The sequence below is a fragment of the Thamnophis sirtalis genome, unplaced genomic scaffold, assembly GCF_051295495.1.
Source record: "Thamnophis sirtalis isolate CommonGarterSnake01/CBP01778 unplaced genomic scaffold, rThaSir2_p1.2 scaffold_8, whole genome shotgun sequence".
NCBI classification, from domain to species: Eukaryota; Metazoa; Chordata; class Lepidosauria; order Squamata; family Natricidae; genus Thamnophis; species Thamnophis sirtalis.
This window is the reverse complement of record NW_028261388.1, coordinates 6,537,556-6,554,103: the sequence shown is the minus strand read 5'-3', so window position 1 is coordinate 6,554,103 and position 16,548 is coordinate 6,537,556. Positions and strand designations below refer to the sequence as shown.

Genomic DNA, 16,548 nt, shown 5'->3' with positions numbered 1-16,548 from the left:
CTTTCAATGAAAATCCTCTATTTGGGGCTGCAGATAATTAGATCATTGCTATCATTTTCACTATCCTCTCTTTCTCCCTTACTCCCCAAATCTGGCTGAATTTGCATCAGAATGTGTGGTCTCCCTGTTCCCTTTCACCACCAAAATGCCTGGATTCAAATAAGGGGGAATGAAGTACGTTGCCTTTGTTTTAGGAAAACAAGAGTTGTTCATCTGTGTTGAAACCCTTGCGAATTTCCCCCGAAACCTCTTTTCTTCCATAACAACAGGATTAAAGGAATTAGCCAGTACGATTGGATCAGGAGCTTAGTACCAAAAACAAAGATATTTCTCATTCTCTATGTTATCAAGAACTAGTGTGATTCTATGCCAGTTTGTGGATTTGGTTTTCCAAGGTAAAAGATGTTGGGACTCTGGAAAGAGAGGAGAGAGGGGGGAGAGCTAAAACATACGAAGAACTGTTGTAGGAGTTGGGTTTGTGTAGTCTAGTGGGACTCGGTGTGTAGTTTAGTATGTCTAGTCTAGTGGGATGTAGCTAAGGGACGCAGTGGCTCAGGGGCTAAGACACTGAGCTTGTCGATCAGAAAGGTTGGCAGTTTGGTGGCTTGAATCCCTAGCGCTGCGTAACGGAGTGAGCTCCCGTTACTTGTCCCTGTGACCCGACAAAAGTGCGAACGTCATAAGAGCGCCGACAAAACTGCGGCGCTAAAACCGCGATGTCAAAAGCGCGCCGACAACAGCGCGCCAACAACAGTGCGCCGACAGAAGCGCGCCGACAGAAGCGCGATTTAAGTTAAGGTAAGGTTTAGGGTTAGGTTACAGCGCGCTTCTGTCGGCGCGCTGTTGTCGGCGCGCTTCAGGGCTCATTTGTCGCTCCTTCGTCGCGCAGTTTTGTCGGCACGGTTTTGTCACTGCGGTTTAGTGAGGCGCGCTTTTGTCGTTCATGCATTTGTGGTGGAACCACTTGTCCCAGCTTCTGCCAACCTGGCAATCGGAAAGCACATAAAAATGCAAGTGGAAAAAATAGGAACCCACTTTGGTGGGAAGGTAACAGCATTTCGTGCGCCTTCAGTGTTTAGTCATGCCAGCCATATGACCACGGAGATGTCATCGGACAGCGCTGGCTCTTCGGCTTTGAAACGGCGAGGAGCACCGCCCCCTAGAGTCGGGAGCGACTAGCATATATGTGCGAGGGGAACTTTTACCTAGTGAAAAGGAGGTCTAGGGCTGAAGTCTTCCAATATCCAAGGGGCTGCCACAGAGTAGTAATAGAACTCCGACTTATATACTATCTCACAGGGCTTTCCAGCCCTCTCTGAGCAGTTTACAGAGTCAGCCTCTTGCCCCCAGCAATCTGGGTCCTCGTTTTACCGACCTTGGAAGGATGGAAGGCTGAGTCAACCACCTTGAGCCAGTCAGGATCGAACTCCTGGCAGTGGGCAGAGTTAACCTGTAATACTGAATTCTAACTACTGTGCCACCAAGGCTCGCTTCCTTCCTTCCCTTTCTTCTTCCCCAAAAGTTTATTTATATTTTATTTATGTCAAATATTTACAAGACGACAGGTATTAAGCATGAACATGGACACGAATGAAGAAAAAGAGGGCAAATAAATGGGGACAGTAGGACAGGTATGGTAGGCACGCTGGTGGATTTATGCACGCCCCCTTTACGGACCTCTTAGGAAAGGGGTGAGGTCCACGGTAGACAGTTTGAGGTTGAAGCTGTGGGAGGTTTGAGGATGTAACAACGGCGTCGGGTAGAGCATTCCAGGCGTTGACCACTCTGTTGCTGCAGTCGTATTTTCTGCAATCGAGTTTGGAGCGGTTTACCTTGAGTTTGTATCAATTGTTGCCCGTGTATTATTGCAGTTGAAGCTGTAGTAGTCGTTGACAGATAGGATGTTGTAGCAGACAATTTTGTGTACTATGCTTAGGTCAGACTGTAGGTGGTGTAGTTCCAGGTTGTCCAAGCCCCAAATTTTGAGCCTGGTGGCATAAGAGATTCTGTTGTGAGCAGAGGAGTGGAGGACTCTTCTCATGAAGAGGATTCATGAGATTCTGGATTCCAGGCAGACGAGCTGTATTCGAGGATTGGTCTGGCAAAGGTTTTGTATGCCCTAGTTTGCAGTACAATATTACCGGAGAAGACGCTTCACAAAATTAGGTTAACAACTCTTAATGCCTTTTTGGCAATGCTGTTATACTGAGCTCTGGGGTTTAGATCATTTGAGATGAGTACTCCAAGGTCCTTGACAGAGTGAGGTGTTGTCTATGAGATCGTATCCATCCAGTTTGTATTTGGTCTTCTGATTTTTGTTGCCAGTGTGTAAGACAGAGCATTTGTTGGTTGAGATTTGCAGTTGCCAATTGTTTTCACCATTCCGACACACACAAGGTCGCTTTGTAGGGCAACAGCATTGCCGGTGGTCTTGAATAGTTTCACATCATCAGCGAAGAGGACGCAGATGCTTATAATATGATTGCAAAGGTCGTTTATGTAAAATGTAAAGGGCTTGGGGCCCAAAACGCTGCCTTGGGGGACACCGCGGTTAACTGGTGCAGGGTTTGATGAGGCATTCCCTATTTTGACTACTTGTCTATTGGACGAGAACGCAGCTATCCACTTATGCAGGCATCCGGAAATGCTGTAAGAGTTTAGTTTGAACCACTGAATCGAAAGCTTTGCAGAAGTCAAAGTGAATTGCATCTATTGCTTTATCCCGGTCGTGTCGTGCAGTCCATATTAATTTTGCAGTGTAGGAGTTGCAGATTACAGGGCAATTTTTTCCCCCTGAAACCAAACTCCTTGTTAGAGACTTAACAAGCAGTTTGTGAAGCCATGTTGTTGTTGTTGTTGTTGTTGTTGTTGTTGTTGTTGTTGTTGTTGTTGTTCTTCTTCTTCTTCTTCTTCTTCTTCTTCTTCTTCTTCTTCTTCTTCTTCTTCTTCTTCTTCTTCTTCTTCTTCTTCTTCTTCTTCTTCTTCTTCTTCTTCTTCTCCTCCTCCTCCTCCTCCTCCTCCTCCTCCTCCTCCTCCTCCTCCTCCTTCTTCTTCTTCCATTTTTCCATGACCGAGCAAATGATCTGAACTCTCTCGGTCTTCCCTCTCCAGCTGCGTCCGGCCAAAAAGTTACAAGGAAAAGGGGGACGCAGAGAGTCCCCCCGAACGCCTCAAATTGATGTTGCAAACTTTTGCAGGCGGAGGCCTCCTTCCAGTTTTGTAAAAAAAAAACCTACACACTACACACACACAAACACACACAGAACAACCAGGATCTCTCCCCCCCCCTCCCCTTTCCCATTTTAGGTCAGTCAGCCCAAAGTGCCCTTGATTTCCCTTTAATTTAACAGTTCTGTCTCCCTTTTGCAGTTAAATGGAGTGTTCATTATTGAGGGGGTCCTCCCTCCGCCCCCCCCCACACATTGCCCTTTCTTATCCTCCTCCTCCTCTTCCTCCCCCTCCCCTGGCTTTCTGAAGGTCTGTGTGGTGCAGTTTAATGAATATTTGGCACAAAGCAGTCTTTCACGCCAGGCGAAGAATAGGCTGGCCTGTTTAGGTCTTGGAAGGCTCTATGTCAAACCCTTTCCATAATGCTTGTCAGGCAGGGAGAGAAATTCCCACTGCTGACTTACTCGATTGACGAGCAGATTAAGACGCAAGCAGGAAATGAGATTGTATGTGGGGGTGGGGTGGGGGGAGGGACACCTGTTTGGCCGCTCTCATTTTCCCATCGCTGGAGGGAGAAAGGAAGAAAAGAAAAGGGGTCCACTTTGATCAAATTAAAGAGAGAGAGAGAGAGAGAAGAAGGGGGAGGGTGTGGGGAAAAAGAAGCGAGTACTCTCACTTTGGCCATGCTCCATCCACTGGTCTCTTTCTGTCCATCTTGTTAACTGGGAGGTGGGGATGGGGGTGGTGGAAACTTTGCAATTCAAGATGGTTCAGATACAGCCAGAATCAACAAGGCAGCCCAGGCACAGTGGAATATATAGGTACCATAGGTGCATTTCCATAATGAGAGAGTTGAATAGGTAGGTAGGTACGTAGGCAGGCAGAGATAGCAAGCAGACAGACAGACAGACAGACATACATACATAGACAGAGGTAGATAGATTTCCATATTTGTAGATAGAGATAGGTAGGTAGGTAGATAGGTAGATATAGACATAAATATAGATATAGATATATAGATACATCTGAATAGTTGGATGGATGGATGGATGGATATAGATAGATATTTCTTTATTTGTAGCAATAGATATACCATAGATAGATTTCTGTATTAGATAAATTAAAGATAGATAGATAGTAAATAGATAGTGGATGGACAGGCTGATATAGATAGCAACAGATATTTTTCCATATTGTCTGCCTGCCTGCCTGTCTGCCTGCCTGTCCACCCCTCCATCCATATAGATATCTAGATATCAATATATACAATAGATACATCTGCATATTTGGATGGATCGAAGGATGGATGGATAGATAGATATTTCATTATTTGTAGCAATAGATATACCATAGATTTCTGTATTTAGATAAATAAAGATAGATAGATAGTAGATAGATAGTGGATGGACAGACAGATATAGATAGTGACAGATATTTTTCCATATTGTCTGTCTGTCTGTCTGCGTGCCTCCCTGCCCGTCCGTCCATGCATCAACCCATCCATCCCTCAACCCATCCATCCATCCATCCATCCATCCATCCATCCATCCATCCATCCATCCATCCATCCATCTGGATATCAATATATACAATAGATACATCTGCATATTTGGATGGATTTCATTATTTGTAGAGATAAATACGTAGATATAGAGACCAGTAGATCTCTGTCTTTGGATAGATGGAAGATAGACAGACAGACTGACCAATTGATCCCCTATAGTATAAACTAAACAACTTTTTTGTTCTCTCTTTTGCTTTTTGTATCCTTTCACTTATTCCTGGTTGACCCCCCCCCCCAAATGGGGCACCACCAGGAGACCCCAGAGCCCGGAAAAGTGTAAAATCTGTAAAAATAACCAGAAAGTGGCCCCGGGAAAACTTCCTTTCTGAATCCAAAACCCAGCCAGCCCAAATAAAAACCCTGCCTGGAAATTCTCAGGAAGAGTCAAAAACTGGAAGAAAGTCCCAGCTCCCTTTTCTACAGACTTCAAATCTCCCCCCTCTCTTTCTCTCTCTCTTACACACACACACACACACATACACACACACACACACACACTCACTCTCTTTCACACTCTCTCACACACACTTTTCTCTCCCCCACACACACTTTCCCTCTTACACTCACATGTTCTCTCTCTCACACACACTCCTCTCTCTCTCTCCCTTTCTCTCTCTCACACACACAGTCTTACACACAGAGAGACTTACACATACACTCACACACACTCTCTTTCACACACACAGGCTCTTTCTCACACACAGACTCTCTCTTACACAGACTCACACATTCTCTCTCTCTCTCTCTCTCACACACACACACAGAGACACTTTTCTCTCTCACACACACTCTCCCTCTTACACTCACATATTCTCTCTCACACTCTCTCTCATACACACTCCTCTCTTTCTCTCCTTCTCTCTTTTACACACAGTCTTAAACACACACAGTCTTACACATACACTCACACATACTCTCTCATACACTCTCTCTCACACACTCAGGCTCTCTCTCTGACACACACACTCATTCTCTCTCACACTTATCTCTCACACACATTCTCACACTCACACATTCTCTCACACACTCTCTCTCACACACACTCAGGCTCTCTCTCTCACACAGACACTCACACATTCCTCTCTCTCTCTCTCTCTCTCACACACACACACACACTTTTCTCTCTCACACACACTCTCCCTCTTATACACACATTCTCTCTCACACACTCTTTCTCACACCCTCACACACTCTCTCACACACACTCCTCTCTTTCTCTCTCTTACACACAGTCTTACACATACACTCACACACATACTCTCTCACACTCTCTCTCTCACACACACTCTTACACACACACTCACACATTGTCTCTCACTCTCACACACTTTTCTCTCTCTCTCACACACACACTCACACTCATACATTCTCTCTCTCACACACTTTTCTCTCTTACCCACATTCTCTCTCTCTCTCCCTCACACACTTTTATTTCTCTCACACACTCTCTCTCACACTCACACATTCTCTCTCACTCTCTCACACAGACACTTTTCTCTCTCACACACATTCTCTCTCTCTCCCTCACACACACTTTTCTATCTCTCACACACACTCTCTCACACTCGCACATTCTCTCTCACTCTTTCACACTTTTCTCTCTCACACATTCTCTCTCCCTCACACATACTTTTCTATCTCACACACTCTCTCTCACACTCACACATTCTCTCTCACACAGACACTTTTCTCTCTCACACACATTCTCTCTCTCTCTCTCTCTCTCTCTCACACACACACACACACACACACACACACACACACACACACACACTCTCTCTCTCTCTCCCTCCCTCCCTCTCTCACACACTTTGGCGCTCCAGGCCATTCAAGAGTTAACCGCCCCCTCCCCGCTCCGCCCCAGGCGAGCCCCTCCCTCCTTCTCCTCCTCATCCTCCGCCCGCCAAGGGGAAAGCCGAGGGGTGGGGAGAAAAAAAAAAACCCAGCCGCGCCACCAGCGCTCGCAGCTTCCCCGAGTTCGCAGAGGCAGAGGCGGCGGCGGCGGCAACAGGCAGGCCCCGGCTCCCAAACTCCCTCCTCCCCGGAGGCCTCGTTGGGAAGAAGATGCTGGCTCCATCCGGCCAGCCGCCTCCTCTCCTCCTCCTTCTCCCTCGACGCCGGCCTCCGTTTCCCGCCCGAAGCCCGCAGTAAAAGCAAAAAAAAACCCACCCCGCGATGGCCGTGCAGGCGGCGCCTCCTCCGCCTCCCCATCACCCCTTCGTCCCTTTCGGCTTCCCCACGGCGGACTTCGGGGCTCTGGAGAAGAGCTGCTACGGCGACGGGGCGGCGCTGCTGCTGCTGGAAGGCGGCGTCGGGCCGAGCGGCATCGGCGGCGTCGAAGGCGGTGTCGGAGGCGGCGGCGTCGTCGGTTGCCCCGAAGCGGCCGATTTCCGCGAAGCCACCCGGGAGCTGTTGAGCTTCATCGACTCGGCGTCGAGCAACATCAAGCTGGCTCTGGACAAGCCGGGCAAATCCAAGCGGAAAGTCAACCATCGGAAGTACCTGCAGAAGCAGATCAAGCGCTGCACCGGCCTCCTCGGGGGCAACGCGGAGCCAGGGGCCGGTTCGGTTCCAGGTTCGATTCCCGCTCCGGCCGCCGCCGCCCCCACGAATAAGCAAGCCTCGGCCTCGACGGCGCCCTCTAGCGGTGGTAGCGCCGCCGCCGCCGCTCCCTCCTGCAAGCCAGCCAAGCGGGAGAGCAAAAGCTTAGCGGCGCTTTTCGACTCCCTGCGCGGAGCCCCGACGGCCGTGGCCACCGCGGCTTCTCCCGCCGGGCCGGCCGGCTGTGCAAGCGGGAAAGAGGCAGGCTCTGCTCCGCCGACGGCTGCGGTCGCTTGCAAGAAGGTCCCTTTGCGGAACCGCAACCTGCCCCGCTCCTTCTTCACCGAGCCGGCTCCCAACCGGGCGCCCAACCCCGCCGGCTTGGAAGGAGGAGGAGCGGGAGCGGGACCCGTCCCGTCGGTGGCCGAAGAGCTCTTCGATCTGCTGGCGGCTCCCGATTACCGAGCCTTGCTGCAGGAATCCTCCGAGCCGCCGCCGCCGCCGCCGCCCGTTTTCCCGGCGGAGCTTCCTCTGGAGCCGCCGCTGTACGAGCCGCTGCCGTCGTTGGCGCCCCTGCTTTACGCCGAGACCCCCTTGCGGCCCCTGCCGGCCCTCTACGCCGCCGTCGCTGTTTCGGATCCGACGGCGCCCTTCTTTGCGGATTGCCCGCTGCCGCCTCCGCCGTCGATGCCCTACGATTACGGCTACAGTCGCGGGGCGCCTTACCCCAGCCTTTAGTCCTGGAGGGGCGGGGGAGGAAGAGAGGAGGAAGTGGGGTTTGGGGGCGTATGTCCTGGGACCCCTGATTGTAGGTGTGGACGTGGAGGGCGCAAGGACCCCCTTGAAGACTCCTTGGGGAAGACTGTGGGCAGCCCTTGACCTGCCTGATGCCCTCTGGAGGTCCCAGCCTCGTCTTCCAGCCTCACCTCCAGGGATTTGGGGGATCCCCCCCGGATATAAGGGGCAAAGTGGGCAAGGCGTAGACTTGGAGGGCGAAAGGACCCCTTGGGAAAAGACTACGGGCAGCCCTTGACCTGCTTGATGCCCTCTGGAGGTCCCAGCCTCGTCTTCCAGCCTCACCTCCATGGATTTGGGGGACCCCCCTGGATATAAGGAGCAAAGTGAGTGAGGCATAGACTTGGAGGGTGAAAGGACCCCTTGGGAAAAAGACTACGGGCAGCCCTTGCTCTGCCTGATGCCCTCTGGAGGTCCCATCCTTGTCTTCCAGGCTCACCTCCTCCGATGACGCAGGTTGAGCTTCCGAGGGTCCTGAAAGGTTTTTGACATCAAAAGAAAGTCGGATGGTGGCATAAGTTTCTCTGCCCAAGCAGGGGGCTGGACTAGAAGACCTCCAAGGTCCCTTCCAACCCTATCTATTCTATGGGAGACGAGTGAGTGGCAGGAGAAGCATTAGTCTCTTTAACAGAAGATCCCAGGAATTTTTATTGGGGGGGGGGACCCCCGATATAAGAGGCAAAGCAGGCGAGGAGGGCGAAAGGACCCCCCTAGAAGTGGGCAGCACCCACTCCTTGGCAGGACAAGGAAGATTTACTTCGGAAAGACTCTGGGCAGCCTTGCCCTGCCCTGCCTTTGGAAGCCCTGGACTACATCTCCCATCCTCCTCTCCCTCATCCCTGATGACGCCGGCTTGGGTTGAACTTCGGAGGGTCCTGAAAAGTTTCGACATCAAAGGAAAGTTGGATGTTGATGGTTGAACAGCGACGGGCAGGAGAATCCTTAGTCTGTTAGCAGAACAGACCATCCCTCCCAGGAATTTGGGGGGGAGAGGCTACCCCCCCCCACCAGGACAGTGTAAAATCTTAAACTCTGAATTATAACTTTTCCAAACTCTTACGGGCCAGTTTTGTCCAAGTTGAATAATAATAATTATTATTTGGGCGGAGAATTGATGTTGGAGAAGGGATTGGGGGATTTGCATACCTAGGTTAGTTTTTCCAGAACGAAATCATAAAAGAGACCCCGGCAGCCTAGTGGTTAGAATGCAGTATTGCAGGCGAACTCTGCCAACTGCCAACAGTTCGATCCTGACCGGCTCAAGGGTTGACTCGGCCTTCCATCCTTCCAAAGATGGAGGACTCAGATTGTAGGGAGCAATATACCGGTAATCCTCGACTTAACGGCCGCCATTGAGCCCCAAATTTTTGTTGCTAAGTGGAATGATTGTGAAGTGAATTTTACGAACTTTTGTGCCGGAGTTGTGAGGTTAGTAACATGGCTATTAAGTGAATCTGGCTTCTTCGTTGACTTTGCTTGTCAGAGGTTCCCAGGGGGTGTGTGTCACATGACCCTCGGGACATTGCAACCGTCTTAAACGTGAATCGGTTGTCCCGAATGTAAATCACACGGGGGATACTGAAACGGTTATAAGTGTGAGTCAGTTTTTTCCAGGGCTGTTGCAACTTTGAATGGCCGCTAAATGAACTGTCGTAAGTCGAGGACTACTGGTACATAGGGAGTTGGCTTGCTAGGAAGCAAAATCTAGTTTATAACCAGATTCTTTGTGTTGTGTAGGCCGCCCAGGTGACCTGCAACCACAATCTGCAAACTTTAATCCTCTTTTCAAAGTTGCAAGCAAGAGAACGGGGGGGAAAAAACCTGCTTTAAAGGAAGTCCTTGACTTGTGACAGTAATCGAGCACGGAAATGATTGTACGTTGTACGTTGCGATGATTGCAACACAACCAACACAACCACACGACGGGAACTGACCTTTTTTTTGTGGATGGAAATGTCGGTTTTGGGCGAAAACTTAAATCATGATTATATGGCTCTGCAAACAGTTGTCAATGTGGGAATGCGGGGATTTCTTAACCAGGCCAAAAGTCCCCGTTTGCAAACAATTTCTAAGTGGCTGGCCATAAGTTGAGGATTGTAGGTAGTGTCTACGACCGTTTCGGCATCCCCCCCCCAAATCCAAACGCTTGGCAGCTGGTTCCAATTTATGACGGGCTTGCAGTCGCGCGATCCCCTTTTGCGACCTTCTGACAAGCGACGTCAACGCCGAAGCCGCATTCATTTCACCGCCGTGTCCCTAACTCAACAGGAAAGTCATAAAGTGGGACAGAACGGACTTGCTTAGCATCGGGAAAGTTGGGCTCCGTTGGGGTCATAAGTCGAGGACTTCCTGTCCCTCTGTTTCATAAGGTTACATACAACCTGCCGTCGCTTAAGCTTGTCAGAGAGTGTCATAGAGATGTTTTGTCATATTATGCCCCTTCCCACAACATTTTACATGACTGTTTACATTGGACTTGCTCGTTTTTCACAATTAATCTTCTGTTTGGTGATAATTCAGTTATATTAACCTCCTGGAAGGCATACGTGATTCTTCTGTATTTTTTTCCTGGAACTCTAGATGTACAAAAATATTTTTTTGGGGGGGGGGTGTTCAAACCCTCTTAATGTATCAGGAATTGAATTGACGGGCCGTTGTGCTTTATATGACCTTGAGAGTGGTGCTCTGGCCTCCCAGGCTGTGAGTTCAATCCTAGGTAGAGGCAAATATTTCTCTCTCTGGGCACAATGAGAATATATCTGCTAAACATGACTCTGCATTGGCAACAGGAAGGGCATCTGGCCAGGAAACACTCAGCTGCATTCAGTTGCCCAGATTCCATCCCGATGCAAGGGATTAGGGGGTCATTAAAAGAGGATGATGATACGGGTAGTCCTTGACTTACAACCATTTGCTTTAGAGACCTTTCAAATTTACAATGGCACTGAAAAAAGCGACTTACGACTGGTCCTTGCCTTTACGACCATTGACCATTGCGATCATGGAATCTAAATTCCGGAGCTTGGCAACCAGCATCTATTTTTATGATAGTTGCAGTACCTGAGGGTCATCTGATCACTGTCTTCCAACTAGCAAAATCAAAATCAACCAAACTGTGATTCACTTAGCAACTGCAGTGATTCGCTTAACAACCGTGGCGCAAAAGGTTGCAAAATGGGGCACGACTCCCTTTAGACTTCATTTGCTTAGCAATCAAACTTCTGGTCCTAACTGTGATTGTTAAGTCAAAGAATGCCTGTACAGCATGTTAGTTTGCTGCCGAGTTGTGTTTGGCTATGCGCACCTGACGATTCCCAATAAGGATGACACTGGCCATGTCCTGCTTGCTAATGCTTCGTGTTTCATTCATGTACAGCACAGAATTGTGTGGATAACAATGTGTGGATTTTTCTCATAACCACATTCATAATTTTAGTTTAGTGCATGTATGCAGATCCGGCTGGAACGTAGAACATAAAATAACAAAAGTTGGAAGGGACCTTGAAGGTCTTCTAGTCCAACCCTATGCTCGAGCAGGAGACCCTATGTCATTTCAGACAAATGGATATCCAACATCTTCTTAAGAACTTCCAGTGTTGGAGCATTGATAATTTCTGGAGGCAATTTCTGTTCCACTGATTAATTGCTCTCCTGTCAGGAAATTTCTCCTTAGTTCTAAGTTGCTTCTCTCCTTGATGAGTTTCCACCCATTGCTTCTTGTTCCGCCCTCAGGTGCTTTGGAGAATAGCGTGACTCCCTCTTCTTTGGGGCAGCCCCTGAGATATTGGAAGACTGCTAACATGTCTCCCCTAGTCCTTCTTTTTATTAAACTAGACATACTCAGTTCCTGCAACCGTTCTTCGTATGTTTTAGCCTCCAGCTCCCTTAATCATCCTTGTGGCTCTTCTCTGCACTCTTTCCAGAGATCGTATTTTACACAGGTATTACTTAGCCCTTCATTGGACATTATCAATCACCAAAATGGTGACTCATACGTGACATGTTGGCTGGGGAGTTCGGGGAGTTGAAGTTCACGAGGTCTTGAAAGCCGCCAAGATTAAACATTCCCTGATCCAACCTGTGCTTGAAATGATGTGGCAGAATTCTGATCTAAGCTACATCTGATCTGAGAAGATCGGAAAATCTGTTGCACATTCAGAGTCCCTCATCTAACTCTTGAGATGCTCCTTCTATAACTAATTGGAGTTTAGTGTACGAGGCAAGTGTGGGTTCCTGCCAGTTCTAACCTCTTCTGTAGAAGAGGTTCCACAAATCTACAGTGCCGTTTAGAACCGGTTCCAGCTCCCTCCCCCCGCACGTCCGCACATCATCAAGATGAAGAGCGAGAGGAGGAATTCTGGGAGTCCACAAGTCTTAAAGCTGTCAAGTTTGAACACCCCTGGGTTTTTTTCCCTAAAGGGTTGGGGGTGCAAGGGTCTTGTAACTTGACAGCTTTAAGACTTGCACTCTTCAATGCCAGAGTTCCTGAGCCAACATGACTGGAAGAGGAATTCTGGGAGTTGAAGTCCACAAGTCTTAAAGCTGTCAAGTTTGAACACCCCTGGGGTTTTTTTCTCCAAAGTGTTAGGGGTGAAAGGGTCTTGTAACTTGACAGCTTTAAGACTTGCGTGCTTCAAATGCCAGAGTTTCTGAGCCAACATTTTGGTTGCTAAGCAAGAGCGTTGTTAAGTGAGTTTCACCACATTTTACATGTTGGCCATGCCCACCCAGTCACATGACTGCCAAGCCACTCCCGCTTGGTCACATGGCTGGCAAGCCACTCCCACAAAGCAGGCCACACCTACAGAAGAGGTTCTAAAATTTTTTGAAACCCACCACTGGTACGAGGTATCAATACAGTCTAAATTGGTAGTGCAGGATCCCACCTCATTTTGCAAAAAAAAATATGTAACTCAGCAGTTTTTTTGCAAAGTAGGGCTATGGAGATTCTCAGTCATCCAGGTCAAAGTGCTTTTTAAAAATGTCTTTGTTTTCCTCTGAAGATGTTTCGCTTCTCATCCAAGAAGCTTCTTCAGCTCTGACTGGATGGTGGGGAACGGAAGGATGGATACTCCTTGCAGACAGCTGGACGTTTGCATTCTTTCTGGAGAGTCATTGAGGCCATTTGGAGGTTTATCTGTGTCTTTAGGGTCACGTGAGTGGTGCAAATGGTTCTTATAGTCTGCAATTCTAACCCCCCCACCTTTTGGAAATCCATTCCTACTCCCATCCCATTCCAAGGGTGTTCACCCCACATTCTATAGCTAAATGTCTGTAGAGATTCTCCGTCATCCAGGTCATGGTTGTCCCAAAGATGCTTCTTTCAGGAGGCAACTGGACTTTCTTGTCTTTTTTTTTGAAGATGTTTCTCTTCTCATCCAAGAACTTTTTTCAGTTCCGAAGAATCTTCTCGGAGAAGAAGTGAAACCTCTTCAAGGAAAAACAAAGCAAGTCCTTTTGAAAAAAAAAAACCACCACTTTGGGGATGGTTATAATCTAGTTATCTGTCCTATTTTCCATGCTAGAGGGATTCTTATTGCACCCATGCTGGGAAGCCAGACTCCATTTCCTTTTGGAGAAGGCAGAATCACAAAGAAGAATCCAACTTAATCTGTGGCACCCAAGGCATCTTAAAAGAAAATCTGCTAAATTAGAGTCCACTCAGAAATGAAAAGGGTTTTAAAACAGCGGTCTCCAACTGGTGGTCGGAGGGACCACTGGTGGTCCGTGAGAAAACTTTGGTTTGAAAAATAATTTGCATTTTTTTATATTGCACTAAATCAGGGGGTCCTCAAACTATAGCAATATAGCAATAGCAGTAGACTTATATACCGCTTCATAGGCCTTTCAGGCCTCTCTAAGCGGTTTACAGAGAGTCAGCATATTGCCCCCAACAATCTGGGTCTACGCCCCCCCGGGCCAGATACGTGCAATGAACGCTTGTGTTGCTGCAGAACCAGTAATAAAAAAAAATAGAATTGCACCACTGCCTTGGTACCAAATTCAGAGTACGCCAGGAACCCACAACTGACCACAGTTCAACCCTGCATTAGAGATATTGTAACATAACAGTTGCCAGAAAAAGTATGTGAACCCCTTGGGATTACGTGGAGTTTTGCATGAATTGGTCATAAAATGTGCTCTGAACTTCACTTAAGTCACAACAATAGAAAAACACAATCTGCTGAAAATAATACTACACCAACATTAGATGCTGCCATGGTTTAATTGCACATAACATGTAAACATTCACAGTGCATACTTTTTCTTGCAACTGTATGTCTCGGTGCCATAGATGGGTTTCACATAATTTTACCACTGGTGGTTCACCACACACTGAAAATGTGAGCCAGCTTTTGTGCCTAAGGCGGAACTAGAATTCACCGTCTCCTGGTGATGGGCCCAAAGTCACCAGCCAGTTGTCCTGCCTGTGGTGATGTGGGAACTTATCATCCAGCCCTCTCCCAGAAAAATGAAATATCCTAGGAAATATTGAAAAGGCAGAATATTTCTCTGGATGTGAAAAGAAACATGTTTTGAAAGACAGAATAGTTGCCTATAGCTTTCTGCCCATCCCCAGCTAATGGGCCATTAAGATGGCCAGGCTAGCCCACTTTACATAATAAAGACTTCACCAGGAGCTACAGAAAGGCATGATAATATACTCAACTGACCACAAGGCATCTGAGAACTCATCACAGCCTAGAGAGTAGCCCCCTGCATGGCACCATGGGAGTCTGATATCCAGTCAGAATACATTTCTTACACAGGAACAGGAAACAGAGAGGTGGGGCTAAACAGGGTATAAAAAGCCTAGCAAGCCCCTCCCTCAGCCCTTCTCTTCTTCTCCACCAACATTGAAGCATGTGATCACCTTTTCTGGTCAGGGCTCAAGCCATGTGGCCCTGTCCAACAATAAACCATCTTTCCAAGCAGCCTCCATGTCTCCGGTGTCTTCTTCCCCACTTGGAGCTGAACCCAAAAGGACATTTCTTTCAACAGTGAGACTAGAACTCACTGTCTCCTAGTGACTGGCCCAAAGTCACCCGGCAGTTGTGAAAGCCTAAATGAAGATTAGAACTCTCCGTCTCTTGCGGCTTGGTTCTAAGTAACTCAACTTGTTTTCGTGGCTAAGGCAGGACTAAGGCCAGAGCCGAGGTGGCGCAGTGGTTAAATGCAGCACTGCAGGCTACTGCTAGATCAGCAGTTCAGCGGTTCAAATCTCACTGGCTCAGGGTTGACTCAGCCTTCCATCCTTCCGAGGTGGGTAAAATGAGGACCCAGATTGTTGGGGGCAATATGCTGACTCTCTGTAAACCGCTTAGAGAGGGCTGAAAGCCCTATGAAGCGGTATATAAGTCTACTGCTATTGCTATTGCTATTTCCTGTTGATTGGCCCAAAGTCACCTAGTGGCTTTCACGCCTAAGGCGGGACTAGAACTCACGTTCTTCTGGTCTCTAGTCTGGTAGTTTAACCACCAAACCAAACTGGAATTAATGAGAATTAGTGGGATTATTACAATGCTCATCTACAACTCTTAGGGCCAAATTTTAATAAGGTTTCTCCTAGCATGGGGAAAAATTATTAGGGCAGCCTGAATGATAAATTCGCAGTGGTTGGTGACACCCATCAAATTGTGGCATGAAAACTATGGAAATAATTTCTCATGTACAGTACTATAAAATATGTATCTTGTGTTTCGAGGGCAGGGAAATATTTAATAGACAAAGTCCTTTATCACCATCTAGTGGATTTCTTTGGATACTGCACCCTCTCTTTTTATTTTCATAATCAGGACCCGGTTAGAATCCTAATAAATGGACAGAGCTGTAAATTAGACTTGCAAGTAGTCAAATGTTTTTTTTTAATTCATGAAAATTTTATTTGAAATTGCCAAATTTCATTGGCCAGAGATTTTATAGAGCACAATCATTTTTTTTTTGTGTCCTCTAGCAGTGAAATGTAAAGAGAAGTTTGGAAGATGTGCTAGGACAGTGTTTCTCAACCTTGGCGACTTTAAGTCCTGTGGACTTCAACTCCCAGAATCCCACAGCCAGCGCAGTTGCGCTGGCTGTGGGATTCTGGGAGTTGAAGTCCACAGGACTTAAAGTCGCCAAGGTTGAGAAACACTGTGCTAGGAATTTCAAGTAAAAAAAAAAAATCTTTCCCCAAACAGTATCTTGAATCAGAAAGAAAAATCAAATACCTCCTCGTACAAGAGATATTTAACTAATAGCCATTTGGTTAGTTCAGTTATAGCGGTGCTGAAAAATGTGACTTAGGACCATGTCTCACACTTACAACGGTGACAGCATCCCCAGGTTCACCTGATCAACATTCAGATGCTTGGCAACGGGTGTGTTTTTATGACAGTTGCGGTATTCTCGGGTCGCGTGATCCCCATTTAAGACCTGCTGACAAGCAAAGCAGTGGTGGGATTCCAAATCTTTCCCTGTGCGCGCGCAATACTCAAAACACC

General features: G+C 47.7%; 1 protein-coding gene across 1 annotated transcript; it reads left to right on the top strand.

The window, feature by feature from the left end:
* Positions 1–6,907: 6,907 nt before the first annotated feature.
* On the top strand, positions 6,908–8,011 carry FAM181B (family with sequence similarity 181 member B). Its single transcript, XM_014058169.2, has one exon. It carries the CDS (start codon positions 6,908–6,910, stop codon positions 8,009–8,011), a length of 1,104 nt encoding a protein of 367 aa, XP_013913644.2.
* The last annotated feature ends 8,537 nt before the right edge of the window (positions 8,012–16,548 follow it).

Excerpts from the sequence above, each read along its gene's own strand:
- FAM181B (XM_014058169.2), top strand. The coding sequence starts at position 6,908 with ATGGCCGTGCAGGCGGCGCCTCCTCCGCCTCCCCATCACCCCTTCGTC.